Source organism: Gymnogyps californianus, chromosome 1 (assembly GCF_018139145.2).
Source record: "Gymnogyps californianus isolate 813 chromosome 1, ASM1813914v2, whole genome shotgun sequence".
Lineage (NCBI taxonomy): Eukaryota > Metazoa > Chordata > Aves > Accipitriformes > Cathartidae > Gymnogyps > Gymnogyps californianus.
Window position 1 is genome coordinate 206858192 of NC_059471.1, and position 18985 is coordinate 206877176.

At 34.9% G+C, this 18985-nt stretch overlaps 1 protein-coding gene across 3 annotated transcripts in view; it reads left to right on the forward strand.

Annotated features, from left to right (window-relative positions):
• Positions 1–16923, forward strand: part of GNAI1 (G protein subunit alpha i1) — a 37114-nt gene extending 20191 nt beyond the window's left edge. Inside the window, exons 4-9 of one of the 3 annotated variants that reach the window (XM_050891998.1) lie at positions 4431–4588; positions 6389–6517; positions 12348–12477; positions 13715–13868; positions 14778–14992; positions 15094–16923. In XM_050891998.1, the coding sequence (XP_050747955.1) occupies positions 4431–4588; positions 6389–6517; positions 12348–12477; positions 13715–13868; positions 14778–14968 (762 nt within the window). In that variant the 3' untranslated portion in view covers positions 14969–14992; positions 15094–16923. Of the gene's footprint in view, positions 1–4430; positions 4589–6388; positions 6518–12347; positions 12478–13714; positions 13869–14777 lie in introns of all 3 variants that reach the window. The other 2 variants (XM_050892007.1, XM_050891989.1) reach the window with 2 other exon arrangements.
• The last annotated feature ends 2062 nt before the right edge of the window (positions 16924–18985 follow it).

Consider the following 18985-nt stretch of genomic DNA (forward strand, 5'->3'; position numbering starts at 1 on the left):
TTAAACTGTAATCATGTATGGACTTGTGGGCTGTTATGTTCTGTAAGTCATTTAAGTTAGACATCTTCACGTTCCTTAAAAAACACAGCTTAAATAGGTAGGCATCTCACTACTGTCTGCAATTCTCTATTAGGTCATAGGCACAGTCGTGCCTAAAACGTTTCCAGCCTCTGAGCTTGATCCTGTTTCATACTGATTTCCAGTGTGGAGGACTTTGTTTTACTCGAAGCAGAGACATAGGCATAGCCCTACTGCTGGTATCCCATTTTTTCATGATACCATATGGATTAAGGATTTTTCCCGAGAAATAGGAGACCTTTTTCTAAGCTTTTCTGCACCTTTTCCATCTCATTTCATCTAATGTCCTGCATACAAACCTCTGATGGGTCTATTTGCCATTCCACCTATTGAAGCCGGTCTGCAGAATTGATTCTTTTGGCTTATTGTTTCTTCAGTCCTAACCCTATACTCTTACCTGTGGTGACCCTGATTACATCCATGTCTGGTCAGGAGGTTAGGTGCTCTGAATCTCTCTGTAAAATGCTTAGCTTAAGTGTTTTTGCTTCTCCTCTGGTTACAGGAATACACTGTGCTGCAGTGCTGAAATTGATCACGAAAGTTGTTAGTTTGAATAGCATTGAAGCTTAGTTTGGGGTGTGTGCTTTTATTTTCTTTCCATTGAAATCAATGTCAGAATATGGAATGCTCACCAGTACAGTTTTTGAAGCAGGAACTAGCCACATTATGGCTGTCTTGCAGGAAAGATGGAGGAAGTTTTTTTGCTGTTCATGTATTGAAATAAGCCTGTAAGGTGGTCAGAGGGATATTTTGTCATAATTAAGTTCTTTCTGTCATGTTAAGGTTGAATTACAGTTTGGGAGGAGAGGAGGGTCTTGAAAAACAAGAAACGGTATGGAAATTCTTCATTCATGACAAAGTCTTGTGATCAAGATCTTACTGATTGCTTAAAAAGCAATTTATAAATATTAGAGAGTATACCGTCAGTGACCTTGTGAAACACATTGTGTATGATTGTCATATGGAAGACAAATGTTCATAAGATTGCATAAAGTGGGTCATAAAGTTGTATCTGAAGTCTAAATCTGATTGGCAGTCGTGAATTATTAGTTAATTTTAATTTTGCTCTTTGATAGTCATTATTTTATGTACATATGTTAATTCTACCTGAAACTGCTTCAGTTGTAAACATAACTAGTAAAAGCTTCATTTTCATTAGTTATTCCTCTCTGCATTTGTTCTCATGTTTGCTGTTGTCTTCCCTTAAGACCAAAGTTTTCCAGGGCAGCAACAGTATCTTATCGCATGTTAATTTAGTATTTGTGCAATGGAGTCCTCTCTGGAGTCTGGCGGTTAATGTTGGAAAGAGGCAGATGGTAGACTCATGTTACTAAATACATAGTAAGAGAAAACGGAGGAGGAGTAAATTTAGGTGTTAGCAGATGAAATGACTAACAAGAAGATTTTGAGGGCTGTTTCATATATGATATCAATTTGAAGTCATCTGAGTTTCTCGACTTCAGAGAGCTATATAAATGATGAGGCAAACTTTTGTCAGGGACAATCTTAAAATAGCTGTCCATCCCTTTGCACTTAGGCAGGTCTTGGTGGTCCAAATTTTTTTTTTCAGAGCAACACTGCTGTGGAATATCAGTACTAGATTGTTGCCAATTGTAAAGTCAGAAATGGAAAAAGGAATTCAGAGCTTGTGTTATACATCAGTCTCACGTAAAAAAAAAAGTATGGTTACTCCTCAATTATTACAGTAGAGCCTTCTAAATTTTATTCTATTTTGTTGTAATTTTGTCATTTTTTGGCAAAAAAAGCTCAAAATTGTAACTCCTGATGAAAACTGTTACATTCAGACTCTTTTCCTTAAATTTCTGAGAGGAATTTCTGAGAGTTTTACTCTAAATGGGATAGGTTTGTCTGGAAAATCATATACTCTTATTTCTGTCGTAAGACTAATAGTAAAGCAGTGAGTTGAACGTTTTCTTTTTTAAAGCTATTGAATCAAGGGAGCACAGATTACACCAGCAGCTTCAGTAATGGTCAGTCTCAAGACTGGTGTATCTTCCTTTGTCCTACAGGACGTTTCAGTACTAAAGTAGGAGCTGTGTTTTGAGAGACATTTAGTGAATGTGCTTTAAAGGACTATGGACCACTTTCTGAATGTGAGATTTGCTGTAATTAGCTAGAGAGATGGTTAAATTAGTTTCTTTACGTTATCTCATTTATTACATCTATAAAAATAGTGACAACCTAGAGAGGAAGCTTCCCCATTCCAGTATAATTAAAGGAAAGTATCTAGCATTGGTTAATAATGAAAATAGGACTTGATTGTTGCATACCACCTCACTTGTGGTGTCTGTAGTACTTGCCATCCTTAGAAAAGGGAGTATGGGGGTAACAGAGACCACTTTTTATTTTAATGTTTGGGCTTTTAAAAAGCTGAAATTGATTCTCTTGTTCCACCTCCCCTTTCCCCTCTCCCCCATTTTAGAGCATGTAGAGATTAGAGCTATTTGAAACAGAGTGAATTTTGTATGTTTGAAAGTCAGACCATGTTAGGTATAAAATGGCATAATCATTCATGTCAAAAGTGACTGTCAGTTTCTAAGCTGTTTCCATCATGTGTCTTAATATATTGGCTCTTCTTCAAGATCTGTTGCTTCTATGAGTTGTAGGTTCTTGGCATTTGCATCCATAAACAATATTCAAGACCAGAATTGTCATTCATGTTTCTTTTATGCAGGCATATCGCTCAAACTATGATCTGTGAGATCTGACTGTCCAACTCTTTGATGTTTACTGCTCTGGTTTTTTGTGTAATTATTAGTGCCATCCATTGAATTTTTTTAGTTGTCCACAATTTGTCCTGTGCATGTATAGTAATCAGTATTCTGTTAATTTGTTTGACAAATGTTCATTTTTAGATTTGTAACTACTCTAGCTTTCAAAAGACTTTTTGAACTATATATCAGATACCTGTTGTTCATATGTATAACTACATATGTATACACATATATATAAATCTCTTCAAGTTTGCCTTGAGTTGACTGATCTGCAAGCTTTTTGTTTTCAAGCTGTGAATAGCAGTATTACTCGATCCATCTGTAAACAACTTCCCTGTTAGCTGTCATAATCTTTGATTATTTAAGTCTACAGTGGACAATATCTTTAGAACAATCACTACTTTCTGTGCTTATCCTGAAAATTTTTTTTTCCACAGCTTATTGTTTGAACAGCAAAGGTGACAGAACCAGGTTTTTCTACAGTTCTGCATCTGTATCTTCACTTACTGTTTTGTGAGAATAACCTTATACGTTGCTTTTTTTAATTGTCCTCTTTTTTTGAAATACTTTCAGTTCCCAGCTGATGTGCCTAAGTGTCTCTTTTCTTCTTCCTCCTTTCCAGTATCATCTGTTCTTTTAATTACTGGACAAACAGTACATGCTGTGGTTAGTAGTTATAAGCCCCAAGTATGCTGATTTTTCTGGCTGACGTACCTTGGCATTAGATCACATCCAGCTAATAACCAAGGTCAAGCAGCTACCCACAGGAGAGTACTAATGTGGATCTCTTTCCTCTACCCAGCTGCTATCTTCTTTTTCCAATGCCTTACAGGTCTAACATTTTTAAGTTTCTTTCCTCAGTCAAAATTGGATGAAGGTAGCTAACTGGTCAAATTCTGTTAAAGGAGACTGGTGGATTGACATCCTGTACTCCATTAGCCTCACTCTCAAAGGCAATCATTATATATAGTCTTAAAATCCAGCATTTGCTCTCTTAAAAATCTTGGTGTTTGTTTGATATCACATTACCAAGAAAACTTGGTCTCTGTAGAATAATTAAGGTAATGGATATTTGTAACTGATTTATCTGGAAAGGTTTTAAGAAGTATTTTTCTATTTCCTGATGCATGATTTGGGAAGAAGCGATCATTTGTCACTTTCAAAAAAAGTTACTTTTTGAAGCTTGAGTAATTAATGTGTTTTCTTCAGTCAGTCAATATACATCTGCATTTCTGAAGGTTCTAGTATGCATTGTAACCATTCTATTCAGTTTGTGGTATTTGATAAGCAAATAAGGTTAACTTTAGACTTGAGCACAAAATATGTTACTACTTCTGATATAGAAGCTTAGTTCAAGTTATAAACAGATCAGAATAAGCTTTATCAGCTAAAGAGAAATTTGGTTTACTAGTCTTTTTCTGTTGTTGAAAAATGTGGGAATTAATATCCTATGCAGAACACTAAACCCAATTGTTTTCTTCACATTTTTTTGTTTGGTTACATTCATGTTTACCAGGTTAAGAGAGTAACTCATTTGCTGAATATAGTTCTTAGGTGATAATACTTCTGTTGTATTTCTCAATGTTTGTCTCTCCACTTTCTGTTTACATCCTAAAGGATGATGCTCGTCAACTCTTTGTGTTAGCTGGAGCAGCAGAAGAAGGATTTATGACTGCAGAGCTTGCTGGAGTTATCAAGAGACTGTGGAAAGACAGTGGAGTTCAAGCTTGTTTCAACAGATCTAGAGAATACCAGCTTAATGACTCTGCTGCCTAGTAAGTACTGTGTGACAAACAAGATTCTCTTTGTCTTGTAAGCAGTAGCTAAAGGAATATAAGGGAAGTCTCATCTTTGAGGAATTCTGCTCCCATGTAGATGGGAAATTTAGAAGTATCTGGACAAAGATATTGTCTGCTTGGGTCAAAATGCTCCAACTAGGCTTCAAGGTTGGAAAGGAAGAGGTGTGGTATAATTATGAATTGGAGTCATGCTCTGACCAGTTGTTTCATCCTCTTGAGGAAGCCAAAATTGCTTTAAGGTGCTTTAAGAGCATTTTTATTACAAAAACATGATGCAAGTACCTGTTCAGTATCTGAACATGTCCAGGAAACTTGATTACATGATGTGAATCTGTCTTACCAAGGATACTACTTTCATGTTCATAATAGAGTTTCTCCTATGGTTCAACATTGCTGCATTTTCTTTGTTAATTAAGGGTCTCTGTTAGAAATGTGTTAAGCAAAGGTAACAATCAGGATGTGTCTTCTATGCTAGGGTACTTCATTAAAAAAATAAAATAGTAAGGAATCAAGGATGTGAGAAATAAGATATGATGGCAGCAAGTAATGGTAAGTCAGTCAAGGAAAAGAGTCCATCCAGGGAGAGGTAAGATGGTAAAGAATGGCATAGCAGTGATACTGGCCTTACAGGGCAATTTTTTAAAGCTTTATAATTCTGAATTAATTTGTAGTGTTTGAAGTTGTTTTTCACTTTCCTTAAAATACGGTACTTCTGTTCTTTAGAGTAACTACATAAATATGCAACATGCAGGTGAGGTAACTGTGAGAAGACTACAGCTGGAAGAATGTAATTATAGGCATGCTGAATGAATAGAAATGTGATCAAATTGTGTTGAAATAACACTGATACTTCCAGCATGATTGTTACTTGTTTGCTGAAGTTGTGCTAAGGGTATAGAGGGTAGATGGCAACAAGCTGAGCTCACGACAGATCTCTTGACTTAAGAGATAGCACTTGTATAAACTTTCTTCAATATGGAGCACTTCATTTGGAGGATCACTTACTTTCCTCTGGTAACCTCCTCTGTTCTATTTTGTTGTTTTAGATACCTCTGCCTCCAGTTTCATAAGAAAACTGTTCTTATAGCCATATAATTGTATCCTTAAAATTGCTAACTTCTGGTTACACTGAAAGAAGAACATAATGCCTTCCCTATTTACTATGGGAAAAGCACAAATAAGATGTGTATGGTTTTTAGAAACACTAGGCTTCTTGGCCTGCATCACAAGAATTTTGGCAATGAAAGTATACTATTGTAAAAAATGTGTGCAATTAGAAATTCTCAATAAAAAGTTAATTGTTATGTATTAAGCATTTTCTTAAAAACATTAATTCTGGCCAAAACACTGAGTTGTTCTTTTCATACCTGTCATCAAATCCAGGGTAATCTTGGGCTTTGGTTATAGTACAAAATAACTTGTAGTTCAGTAGGTTACAAAGATGAAGGTGTTCTAGTTAGTGCAAATAACATTGGTGTACGTGGAACCATGTTTGCATTTCGGGATTTTAAAAAAAGAATTCTTTATAGTGGAGTCAATTGCATAAGTTTTCTTTCTTCTAGGATGAAATATCTTTGTGACTCTAAAGCTTGTTTCAAAAAACCTTGGAAAATTGAGGGGAATAATGTGTCTTGTTTTTTGTCTTATCTCAGAGAAAGCTGTTTTATAGAAGTCAAGCACAATATAATGAATGGACCTAGATCTTCTGTAATTCTTTGTAATTATCTTGTTAGTATTTTATGAATAACTGAAAGCAGTATTTATTTTTACCTTTAGTTACTTGAATGACTTGGACAGGATAGCACAAACCAGCTACATTCCAACCCAACAGGATGTTCTCAGGACTAGAGTGAAAACTACAGGAATAGTGGAAACTCACTTTACTTTCAAAGATCTTCATTTTAAGTATGTAAAACATGTTGCATGTTCATCTGTCTGTTACTGTTTCTGTAAAGTTCTAGAACATGGACTTTCAATGATGTAATTTAACAAATTTGTCTAACCACAACTTTGATTCCCCACCCCCTTTTTTCTGAAAAAAATTCCTCATGCTTGGCTCAGTTTTCTGAAGGGGTGTGGGAGTCGTTGGAACTCCTGTAATAACTCAGAACAAATATGCAGATACTAAGTAATAAATGCTTTGGTTTTATTGGAAGCTTTTTGTAAAAATATTTTATATGTAAATTAAATCTCAAAATATTCCATTTTCTGCCATGTTAAATAGCTGTTTTTCTATCAGATTCTTCCCTTTAAATTCAGTTGGAGAGCTGGAGGCTTCTAAATGTTTGCTGGTGTTGTATTAAAGAGTAAATCCATTTTCCTGAAGAACTGAATTCAAATATGTGTTGTACTTTAAGGTAGTACTTTAGTGATGAAAGAATGTGACTTATGTTTCCTGTGGCGTGGGATTTACAAAACAATGTTAATCTAACATTTTATGTCCGAAGACATTCATGATGAAAGCATAGGATAGTATAAATGTAATAATATTCTACCTCCTACTGATCAGGAAGAATGAGAAGAAAACTGAGTAAAACTCATATTGCACCTGCATTTAGATTGTGCAGAGATTGTTGTCAGCATGTCTATACAATATATTTGTGTAGTCTCTTCATGGAAAATATTTTTTTTTTCATGTAAATGCATAGCAAGTACTGTAATATGGATGCTTCAGGGCCATCAGTACTGTGGAAATACATTTTGTTTCCTTGTTTTAGGGTTTAAGTACACAAAATTCTTATTCATCCATAAAATAATAGCTGGTAAATGGGAATGAATCTCTTGCAAACCTAAGGAGAGTAGTCCTTAGCCAAGCCTCAAGAGAGGTCTTTAATATTCTGAGGAGCTATCCATTTTCTCACTCACTTTCTAGTGTTTCTTGTTCAGTTCCCTATTGTAGATGGGTTTAAATTCTTCTGCACTCTCAATGACTTTGTATGCAGATAGCTACTTCCAGTCTGTACTGATTATTAGGACTGTTATAAGGACCATATGATTACAGTCTTATAAAGTCCATTACAAGGACCAATTACACTTGTGTAAAATGTGTAACTTTAAGACAGGCCTTTGGAGGTATTTAGCTGTAATGTTGTACATTTAAACACCTGTACAGCAGGTGTTTAAATTTTCGGTGCCTTAGGAGGTAGGCTTAATGAGTTATTGGAAGGGCCTGAAGAAGTATACTCTTACATAACGTTGAAAAGAAATTTTAAGATGAACTAAAGGCATAAAAGGCTTGATTATACCAAGATGAGAGTGCATAAACATGACTAGCTGTGCAATGTTGTGTACTTCAATTTTTTTTCATTATCTTTTCTTTCCTGTTTTGCTGTGTGTGTTTAGATTCTTTGAGGTTGAGCCTCATTTTAGCCTTCTCTATAAAGCACTTAGCATAGCTTTGATTATTGATTCAATCTAAAATGCAAATAGCAAGTCATCTTCATCCTGTTTCTATAGTCTATTTCAGGAGTTGAGTCTGATTATTTACTACTTTTGTCTTCAAAGAACACCTTATTTTGTAGAAGTGTTCTTCTGATAATGTAACAAATTCTTATGGAAATTCAGGTCTTAGTACAAAATTATAAAACATTAGCATTAGAATTGACAGAAGTAACAACTAAAATATAAGGTGTTAATTATTAAGGTGTACAAGTATGAAATATCTTCCTATGGGTACGGCCATCACTAATTATTTGAGAGCTAAGTAGGAGTAGGTGGCTGACTTGCATTTATGTAGGGTGATATCCAGAGACTTCCCCTCAAAGATATCTCTGAAGGTAAGGAACGCTTCTAAGGAATCCTTTTTTCATTTTTCAATTCTAACAGGAGTAATCTTTAAAATGTTTTTAAGATGGCATTATTGCATTGTCGAACATTAAATGGGCAATGAGCATTGTCACTTGCATGATAGGATACCCAAGTGGAAGACCTCGTTAGAGGTTATGATGTTTCTGACAGTTTTTGATCAGAAAGCGAAGGGTCTTTGTTTTTCTTCTGTTTCCTTCTCTACTTATTTTTACTGTCTTTTTTTAAAATAAAAATCTAGCAACTTAGAACACTTGAAGATTTCTAAAAATAACAACTGTAATTGAATCCCTTCAAGTGCAATTTATCTAGTCATGTAGTACACTAACATTAAATCAGTAGGGTTTTTTATCTACCGGCTCCTCCCGCAATCTTACAGCCCAGGGAAAGGAGGAAAGAGGGACAATAAATACAGGTCAGTTTTAATAAGTGTGTAATATGTGACTTTCCAGATATGTATCATATTTTTGTAAACACTCGCCTTGCCTCAAAAAAATATTTGTCAAATTCACATTCTTTTGCAAGGCTGAGGGCTGGAATAAACAAATTGTATAACCTTAAAAAAGAAGTGAAAGCAATCATAATAAATATCTGGTGTCCTTTTGGCCCATATCACATTTTGCATGGGTACTGGAATCGTGTTCTTTGCTTAAATAGTCTGAAAGAAGCAGAACATAGCAAATCTGGCAACACTAGCTTTCAAAAACATATTGTACTAATGAGAGGACTCTGCATAAGTCCTTAAGTTTGAATTGCAGATAAACCATTCAGAAAGCTACCCATTTAATACAGCTAAGTAACATAGCTTAGCAGAGTGGTAGCTGGAGAAGTGTCTTTAATGCTTTACATTTAGGTCAGTGAAGTAATTTGTCTTAATGTGGCATGGTCACCTTGTAATCTCATTGGAGGTCTGTTTTCTTTAAATAATAGAAAGTCATTAAAGCATTTCTCTAATACCTTCATTCTTTAGATAAGGGGGCTAGATTCAGCTGTTACAAACTTCAGTTTCTATAGCACTGCCTTGTATTTCTTTTTAGTTCATTGTAGACTCTGACTTACCTTGCATAAGCAAAATATGGTTCTTTTGAGTAGTCAAACCATGGACAGTACTATGAATTTTAGCACCTGAGGCAACTGCTTAAAAGATGGGCTTGCACACAAGACTGTGTGCATACCCTCCCATATTGGAAGGGGGAATCTGTAAATCATTCTTTCAAAACTTCTTAAAATTTATTTGCAGGTTAAGCAGCTTTCTAAGAGTGTTTCAGTCTTTTGGGACTGTGACCTAACAGGCCTCAGCATGACTTCTAACAGGGCAGATGGAAAGCTTATGAACTTTAAGACCACTTTGTTCAGAATGGCTAATTTTTCTGAAAGATACTTGCAGTCTTATCTTTTTTTAAGAATTTTGTGTGCCAAATAGTTGGGGTTTTTTTTCTGTATGCCTGTATTTCTCTGTACTGATATCATACAGTGAAGAAGCTTCATCACATAATATAGTCCATCAGGTTCTTATTACTTGCTGTTGAGGTGTTCACTGTGAAACTGTGGTGCCAAAATTTCATCCAGCACTAGATTTTAGTAGATAAATATTTCAAAGATGAGTGCAAAAAGATGGTTTGCATAAAGAACTGGGAGTTTGTTAGATGCACTGTTAGAAAGACAACCCCCAAAAGAGACAAGCATCACTGGTGAAATACACCACTGGCAGAGAGGCTATTCTGAACTGAAACAAACATTTCTGGCTAAAATCAATATATGCATATACAAACTGGAAATTACACTTCTTCTGGGTTCTAGAAGCTGTCTGTCTTCTGCATTTTCCATCCCTTCCCAGGATACATGCTGGCAACATAGTCTGAACAAGCCAAAATCGTACAATGCCTCTTTTGGAGACCTATTTTCTTTACATATTTTCGCTGTTCTTTGAAAGAATACTTTTTACTACAGTTTTTTATTAATACGGGAAGTTGTGCCATGTTTTCTTATACCTCTCAGTTACCATCTTAGTAGTAATATTTTTGCATTGAGCAGTGCCATAAGATATTATTGAACTAGGTGAGATCCATGCTGATTGATATTACAGGACTGCCATCAGTATAAAGCATATAATTTCTCAGGTTCCTTAGAAGCTGGTGTCCACAAAAAATAAAAGGAGCAATTTTCTTATTCGGTTTCTCAGGTAATTTTTCTGTCTTGTATTCTGTTCTGTCCTATAAAGAATGAGATTTGTTGTTCAACTCTACATGCTCTACTGTCTACCAAAAGCCCTCAATGTGATAGCCTTATTACTAATATAATTCTGAATGATTTTAGGCCATGCTGGAATATCTTTACAAGAATTACAACTATGCATCTTAACAGTTGTTGTTCTGGTCTGGATTTCTCTTCATGTTCGTAGGACATTTTTACCCAAATAAGGCTTTTATGGTAGACCTGGCCATTCTACTACTTAGAGCAAAGAGGATGGAGATGTAGGAACTGGTCTGTCCTCTGTTCTTTCTTTTCTCTCTTCCTCCTCCCACTTGAACATTTTTATACCTACTGAATTCTAAGCTCTTTTTTTGTGACAATGTAGAAAAAAGTTAAAATTACTTGTGAAAACCCCTGAAGACAAAAGTCAGACCTCTTTTAAAAGGAATAATTGCATTTGCTTGTAAGTAGGAGGAAAATACGTGACATACATGCACTGTTTTGAAGCCGTAAGTCATCGCAAGAATTTGAGACAACAGACTTCTTTTTCTGTGATAGGAAAGAGACAGGTGGAAAAAGTCTGTGTACTCTCTCTTTGAGAAGATCCTATGATGTATATATCACTTAATTTCAGGATACCACTGTTTGTGTGCCTTTTTTTTTTTTTATGTTGGGTCCCATCCCCCACCCCATGATTCACTGTTCATTATATCAAGATGCTATTTATCTGGCTTGCAAAATACTTGGAAGTTCCTACTGATGTCTAGTGAAAGTTCTGTCTTTCAGAGTGGCTGTAGCCCATAATAGTTAGTAAATGGCCATTTAAAGCATTTAGATAGCAGAGAAAAGCAAATCCATTCATATCGTGCTAATTTGCTGATCCTCTGCTGTTAAGTTCTGGAATGTGGTCTATTTCTGCTAAGCTGAGAATTCAAAAGAAACAAGACTCACCTTTATAGCTCAGTTTTCCCACTTCACTGCATTTCCAAAAAATGTATTTATTAGAATGATTATTCTTATTATGTAATGCTTCTTTTGTCTTAAGAGAATTTTGAAAATAATTTTAGCGTCTCTTAAAAAAATATCCCATTTAAACATGGACAGTTGATAAATAGATCAAGTTGCAGTTTGGTTTAGGAAAGAGAGGAGCTGAAACTCACCAGGATTTAGAGATTCCAGATTAAATTTGAAAAAGTGAAAATGAGATTTTATATATTTATATTCACAATACTAAAACAACAGTAATAAAGTCAGTGTTACTTGTATCCAGCTTCCTTAGTATTGCATTATTTCCAAGTATCAAAACAGACGCCACTCTGCTCTTAAAGAATCTTATATTGTTGATCAATAACTTTTATTATTTTAGACTTTTTATTCATTTGGGCTAAAGATTGAATAACACTTTCATCTAGTTTACACTTAGTAAAGCTAACTGTATTTTTATTTTTTATAGATTACAGTTAACTTCATTAATGAAATATAGTATTGTAAATAATTTGTTTAGGTTTCATCTCACACTTATGTTTTCTAAAATGTATAGGAAGGCTTTTAAGGCTTTATTAAAGTTGGGGTTTTATACTGAGACGTTAAATAGTAATAAATGTTGCAGATTTTTATGCCTTTTTTAAAATTTTGTGATCAGACTTACACAGCTGATAACTTTCAGATTTTATTGGTTAACATTCAGAAAGCTAGAAATTCAAAAGTTCATTCCCTGCTTTGCACTTCTGTTTTGCAGAATGTTTGATGTTGGAGGCCAAAGATCAGAGCGGAAGAAGTGGATTCATTGTTTTGAGGGTGTTACAGCAATTATTTTTTGTGTGGCATTAAGTGATTATGACTTGGTCTTGGCTGAAGATGAGGAAATGGCAAGTACCTTAATGTTGAAGAAGGGAATAGTTGTTGGATAGAAACTAAATAAGTTTGAAAGGAAAGCTATAAATACATCTTTTAGAGTATTACTGCTTTGTAAGATGTATGGGTTTTGTGTAAAAGGTCTCAGACAAATGGTGATAGAATTCATGCTTTCAGGTCTCAAAGTATTTCCTCATATTCTCAGAAGGAATACGATGAGACAAGTATTCTTTTCAGCTACACTTTTCCGTGTTTTAAAGGACACATAAATTAATGAGGGCAGATTGTCAGTAATACACATTTTAGTTTCTGTATGGATGCTAGAAGTATGTCATAAGAAATTGCTTGACTTATGTGTTTCTATTTTACTGCATGTTTTGTTTTCCTTTCCTCAATCTTCAGTTTTTGTTTCTTTCTAAATGTGTTTCTCTGATCTCTTTCCTTAGTTGCAGAAATTTTTCTCTTCTCATTTCCAACCCCCTCCACTCCTTTCTCCTCTTTCAAGGTGTGACTCCTCCCATATCAGTATGCACAGAGTGCATGCTTTTTACTATCCGAGTGGTCTAAAGTGATGCTTATCTATTGTGTGTGAATCATTAACCAACTTCTGTGCTCTTCGTCATGCTCTGCAACGTCGTACAAAATATAGTTTGGGGAGGAAAGAGAAGTAAAAAAACCTTTGAAGTCAAATGTAGTCGAAGAAGGTCATAGCTAGCATCCTGCTACTTAAATGACTGGTGCTTGGCCAAAGTACTTATATGTTGGATAATTTTTCTACAGAGTTAACAACTAGGGTAAGAGGAAAAAAACCTGCTCACTTGATTCTCTAGTTCTGTAGAACTATTTTTTTTTTCCCCTTATGCTGGAATCTCAGCTAGGTGCAGAATTTAATTTTCAATTTCCAGAAGATCTAATCAGTATAAGGCAAATTCAGGTAACTCAGCAACTCTTGTAGCATATCTGTACTGCAAAATGTCAAAACGCACCAAAAATTTCTAAAATATTAAACAGCTTAAACCTGGAAATGAGGAAAAAAAAATGAAAAAGTAGTTGCTTAAACCCTACTCGTGAAGGTGTTCTTTGTAGTGGTCTTGGCTTCTCTGTATTTCCCTGTGGTAAAATGTGATTCTGTATGCTAGAATCTTAGTATTGTAATTTACCTGATTCATTTGTAACTACTCAAAAATATGTATCTTGATTTTACTACTGAAATCTGATAAAATACAACGCGGTGTTTTTTTCCAATTACAGAATCGGATGCATGAAAGCATGAAATTGTTTGACAGTATCTGCAACAATAAATGGTTCACAGACACTTCTATTATTCTCTTCCTGAACAAGAAAGATCTTTTTGAAGAAAAAATCAAAAGGAGTCCTCTCACTATTTGCTACCCTGAATATGCAGGTATTGGAGGGGGGTGCAGGTGTCAAGCAATTTTTGGTTAAATTAACTCATTTTTGATGCACAAATCAGGGGGAGTTTAATAACTCTAGGTATCTAAAATACTTAAATGAAATAAAGTTTAAGACGAGGGGGTTGTTTTTATGGGTCACAAACAAAATTGTGCTAACACAGATTCATCTTTTTAACCAGGTGAAATAATGCTGGTCCACTGACAGCATTTACATGTTACTGCTGTAACTCTTTTCAGCCTCATTTATTTAGCCCATTCTTTTTTCTGATGTCCTCCTATTTTTGTACTTAGATGTAATTTTTTCACTAGCAGGAGTCCCTGAGGATACACGAGAGTTTATTTGAACAGGGAGCGTACATACATGTTAGAAGTAGGTGGCTTATTCAGGAAATACATAGCAAAAGAGGATGATTTCATTTAACAAGTCTTAGCCTTTTTATGTATCATTTTCATTGTAACTTCAGACTATTCCATTGTACAGAAAATAGCACATTGGAGGTAAAAAGCTTAGGAGAAATATGTATGCCAAATGTCTTTAACTGAGTTTGGGAAAAACCCAAACCTTTTAAAAACATAAAAATTGAAAGCGAATAACTTGAATGAAGGAAACAAAATATCCTAATCTAGGGAACAGTGATGGGTCATTAATGACTTGCTCCATCTGCCACTGAAGTAAATGGCAAGACTTTTCCTGCAGTCCTTAGTTTTTATTCTTAAAAATGTGTCCGAAAGGTTTCCTTCAAGATTTATTTATAGTATCTTAAAGCAATGGCTGTGGAGTTACTCCTATTCAGGTTTAGGTTAACTATTTCCAAAGAACCACTTCTTTCAGAGATATAGTATGCATCTTGTTCTTTCTCAGTTTGAAACCTGCTTACTGAGCAATTTTCTCCTTCTAGGATCAAACACTTACGAAGAAGCAGCTGCTTACATTCAATGTCAGTTTGAAGATCTGAACAAGAGAAAAGACACGAAAGAAATCTACACTCACTTCACATGTGCCACAGACACAAAAAATGTGCAGTTTGTTTTCGATGCTGTAACTGATGTCATTATTAAAAATAACCTTAAAGACTGTGGCCTCTTCTGAGAACAGACAAAAGGTTGTTAAATGGTAAATTACATGCCTGAAAACAGGACTTAGGCATTTGGAATATGCCCATGCTATGTAAAACCTGCATAGATATACTTAATTCTCTTTTATTTTATTTCTAGGTTTGGAGAACGACTTCGCACAATTCTAATCTGTTTTTTTTCAAGGTGAAAGAAATACAAAATACATTGTGCTGAATGATAGATCAGTACTGTACTTGCCTGTTTTAACAGCTTTATTTATGTTTGTCTTGTAAATTTAAGTAATTAGTTAACACTGAGATGTCAGTTGATTGTATGTAAACTTATAATTGTAGTAATGTATTTGTATAAACGTTGAACGGAATATTTTAGTAACTTGATGTCCTCTAAAATTTCCATGTTTTATGAAGATACTCTTAGAGGAGACAGACACTTTTTGCCTTTGAATTATTTAAACATCTTGTAAAATTAAATTTTCTTTTAATCTTAAGGGTGCATGCTGCCTTTTTCTTTTGTTGATAATACTGTATATGACATTAGCTTTTTTGATATTTAAACAGCCTCGTACACCTGCTTGGACTTAAAGAAACATAACCAATAAAACTTGTTTTTTGCCTTAAATTTTGAAAAAAATCTTTTTATAAATTTAAGATAAATGCAAAGATTATTTTTTAAATTTAAGTGAAATCCACAGTTTATGAAATCTGGGCTTGCAGTCTTTGCAGTGCAAATGTGGCAACACTGAGAAATTGAATTTTAAGGTTCAGCTGTCATTGAAGCTGATGGAAATGCAAAAAGGAAATTGTTAAAACCATTCATATCAATAAAAAAAAGTTTGAAACTGTGGTCTTTACTCAGTGGAGTGAATGCAAAATTACCTTTGGGGTTTTTTATAGACCATTAACAAAGGCTGGACTTAAAAGTATTATTTTTTTCTGCTTACTTAAGAAGTAAAATCATGTTCTCCTTAAACTTTTTGCTATTTTCTGGTAATAAAACTAGTTTGATAATTTAATAACCATAGAAATATCAGGTTCTCCCACAAGACATGGCACAGTGGCTTCACAGATTAAAGCAATTTCCTGTTGCATATAAAAAGAATCTTCAGTATTTTGGATAGGGTGTTTTAGGGACTTGCAAATACTGATTCTTTAATTTCCTCTTTTTAATTATAATTAAAGTCTCACAGTTGCTTTAAATAGTAAGTTAAAGAATATGATTTTCTTCTGGTTATGCTTTCGTTATGTGATTTCCTATCTTAGGTACATATCATCCATTGCCTTATGGGTAGTGCCAAAACTGATTTTTTTTAATACAGATTTTAAAATGAATAAGCTTCTATTTGTAAATACGTTCATGGATGGTTGTCTTAAATGTATGTCACCTAGAAAATACGAACGTACCAAACTTGGAAATATGATTTTCTATAATTGTTAAAATATTTCAGGCAGCTACAGTACACCATAAGTTCTTTGAGAAGTAAATGTCTTTGAACCTGTTGCTATTTTTCTGTATTATCTTAGCATTTATGTTCTTAGAAATGTTCAACCAAAATATTTCAGTCATTGTTCTGTTACTTAATTTTTGATTATGTATGTGTTTCATTTAGGCCTCAGATAGCTTGAGTAAAACTTATCTGCACTTCTTATTCTTTAATGCTTCCTTTGTTAGGTACAGAATTGCTAAATGCGTTTCAAATGAAAGATTAGAAAGGAGATAACTTATTACTGGAGGTTGTTAAATATATTCGTACATTATGAGCTCTTTGAGCAGTTATGGTAAGCATCTGTATATCCTGGGCTGCTTTTAATTGTGCTTTACAGTTCTGGATACATAACTGATTTTAAATCTCATTGAACTACTTTGTGGAAATTGTATTTACACCTACGTTCAAGTTGGTTTTTGTACTTAATGTAAAATGAAAATTGGGATTAATCAAATTACAGAAATAAATCTACATTTTGTGCCATGCTTGAAAGAAATGTTTTTCATTAAATGTGCTGATGGAAATGTTTTTGCATCCATCCTGTGGAGATAACTAGGTAGTAAAAATGAGAAGATAGGAAGTCAAGAGTAATTCAAAAACTTTATGCAAGAAACAGTAAAATGAAAATGAGCATAAATTGATGATTATTGATTTATTCCTAAATATTTTTCCTTTACCACTGTTCCTAACACCTTCAATTGGAGAATTTTTGGAATTTCATAACTGGTGTTTTCTGAAGAATTTACGTCTTAACACAGAACAAAATTGTGAAATGCTTTTGCTTGCTAGTCCAGGCAGATAAGCTTGTCTTTTCCGACTTGATGAGTGGACAGCAGGTATGTTTCCTTATAGATGCTCTGTACTGGTTGATCAGTCTTTGTCCTGAGGTGAAATTGTCAGCCTAGGCCACTGCTCTAGGAAAAGCTACAAGAGGATTTACGTGCAATAGTGGTGGGAGCCACACACTTAGTTTTCCCTGCAGTTGTAATAAGGCTCCCCTCCAGCTCTGTTCTGTCAGGAGGCTGCTTCTCAGTCAGAGCACTGCAGAAAATGGAGGAAATCCTGCAGGTCCGCCACTGTCTGACAAGGACAGTCTTGGCCCTCAGCAATCTGAGCCTCCGTTCTCTTCCAGTTCTCCGTTCCTCTCATTTCTTCATCCAAAGTATCCAAGCAAATTGCTTTTTCTAGCCTTACACAAGGAAGCTCCCTCTACTAGCTTAGATATTGCTTCAGATTATTTCAAATATTCTGAATTTAGTATATGTAGGGAATTATAACCTTCTCCAGCCTCCCGTGGTCTTGTGAGCATATTGTCTGTGGTTGAAGTCTCTCAGTAAAATGCAGCCATCATTAAACATGCAGTTATTTTTAAGGGGCTTAACTGTGAGGAAGTGTGGTTTGGAAAATTTGATATTTGGCTTCATGATGTTACCTATTGAATTTGGAGGAAGTTTGATGTTAAACGTAGTAATTTCTTAGTATCTAAAACAGGGGCCAGGATCATAGAATGAGAACAGCGTAGCATTTGCTGGATTGCAATTTCTGTTTCCATGTACGCAATTAGCAGCTTCATGATTTAAATTCTGCATAAAACCTTAGGGAGCAAAAGAGATCAATCTGCAGCATGCTGAACAGCATGATGGCTAGTACGCATTTAGAATTGGGGAAAATAAAAGGATAACTTTCTGTTCCAAATCAAGCAAAAAGGAAACCCTACCAAGATACTGACTGTCCTACTGTGTGGATGTCTCTTGAAGTTGTTATACTTCATATTAATAACCAAGAGCCTGTGGGTCAAAGAGTAATGCCAGGGTTGTAAACTTCAAATCTCTGACGATTTCATTTTGAAAAAAGTGTAGAAGGTACAACAAGAGGCTGAAAGCAGCTCATCCTTGAATAATTCATAGCCTGTGAGAGAGTGCACTCACAGGCTATGGATGAGGAAGATGAAACTGGTGAAAGAGTAACTTAATTACCAGTCATTAGCTATATTAGTGCCTGTAGTTTTTGCAAAAAATTAGGTTTTTTGAACTCTGAAGAACAGCAGTATTAAAATTTCAGTTGCATAGGTGCAAGAACACCATTTCCAGCTCTGTCTCTGGAGTTCTTGCAAAGAAGCTCCTTGACATAGAGGAAGCTAGGAGCAGAATTTCAATTAGTTAAGTTTCCAAGTCATGAAAATACACTGTATTTAAAAATGGCTGAGTTAAAATGCATTTATCAAGCTTTTTATCCATAGCATATTTAGGAGCAGTGCTTTTTCAGAGTTGGTCATGGTTCCAGACAAGGCGTTTCTGGTCGATTTGCTCTGCGTGTGGTTTCTTTTTTGTGGTAGTGGGAAGGCTTTATGACTGTTAGCTGACACAGCAGAGATCAGGGTTATTATTTTAGTAATAATTTGCTTGGACTAAGGCATAATTCAGATTATTTTTTAAAGTGCAGTCAATGGGTTGAGATCCATATGGGATAGTGTAATGCTATACCATTTTTGGCCATACTCCCTTCTGGATTTTAGGAAGGGAAAGAGTTGAGCCCGCAGTGCAGAAA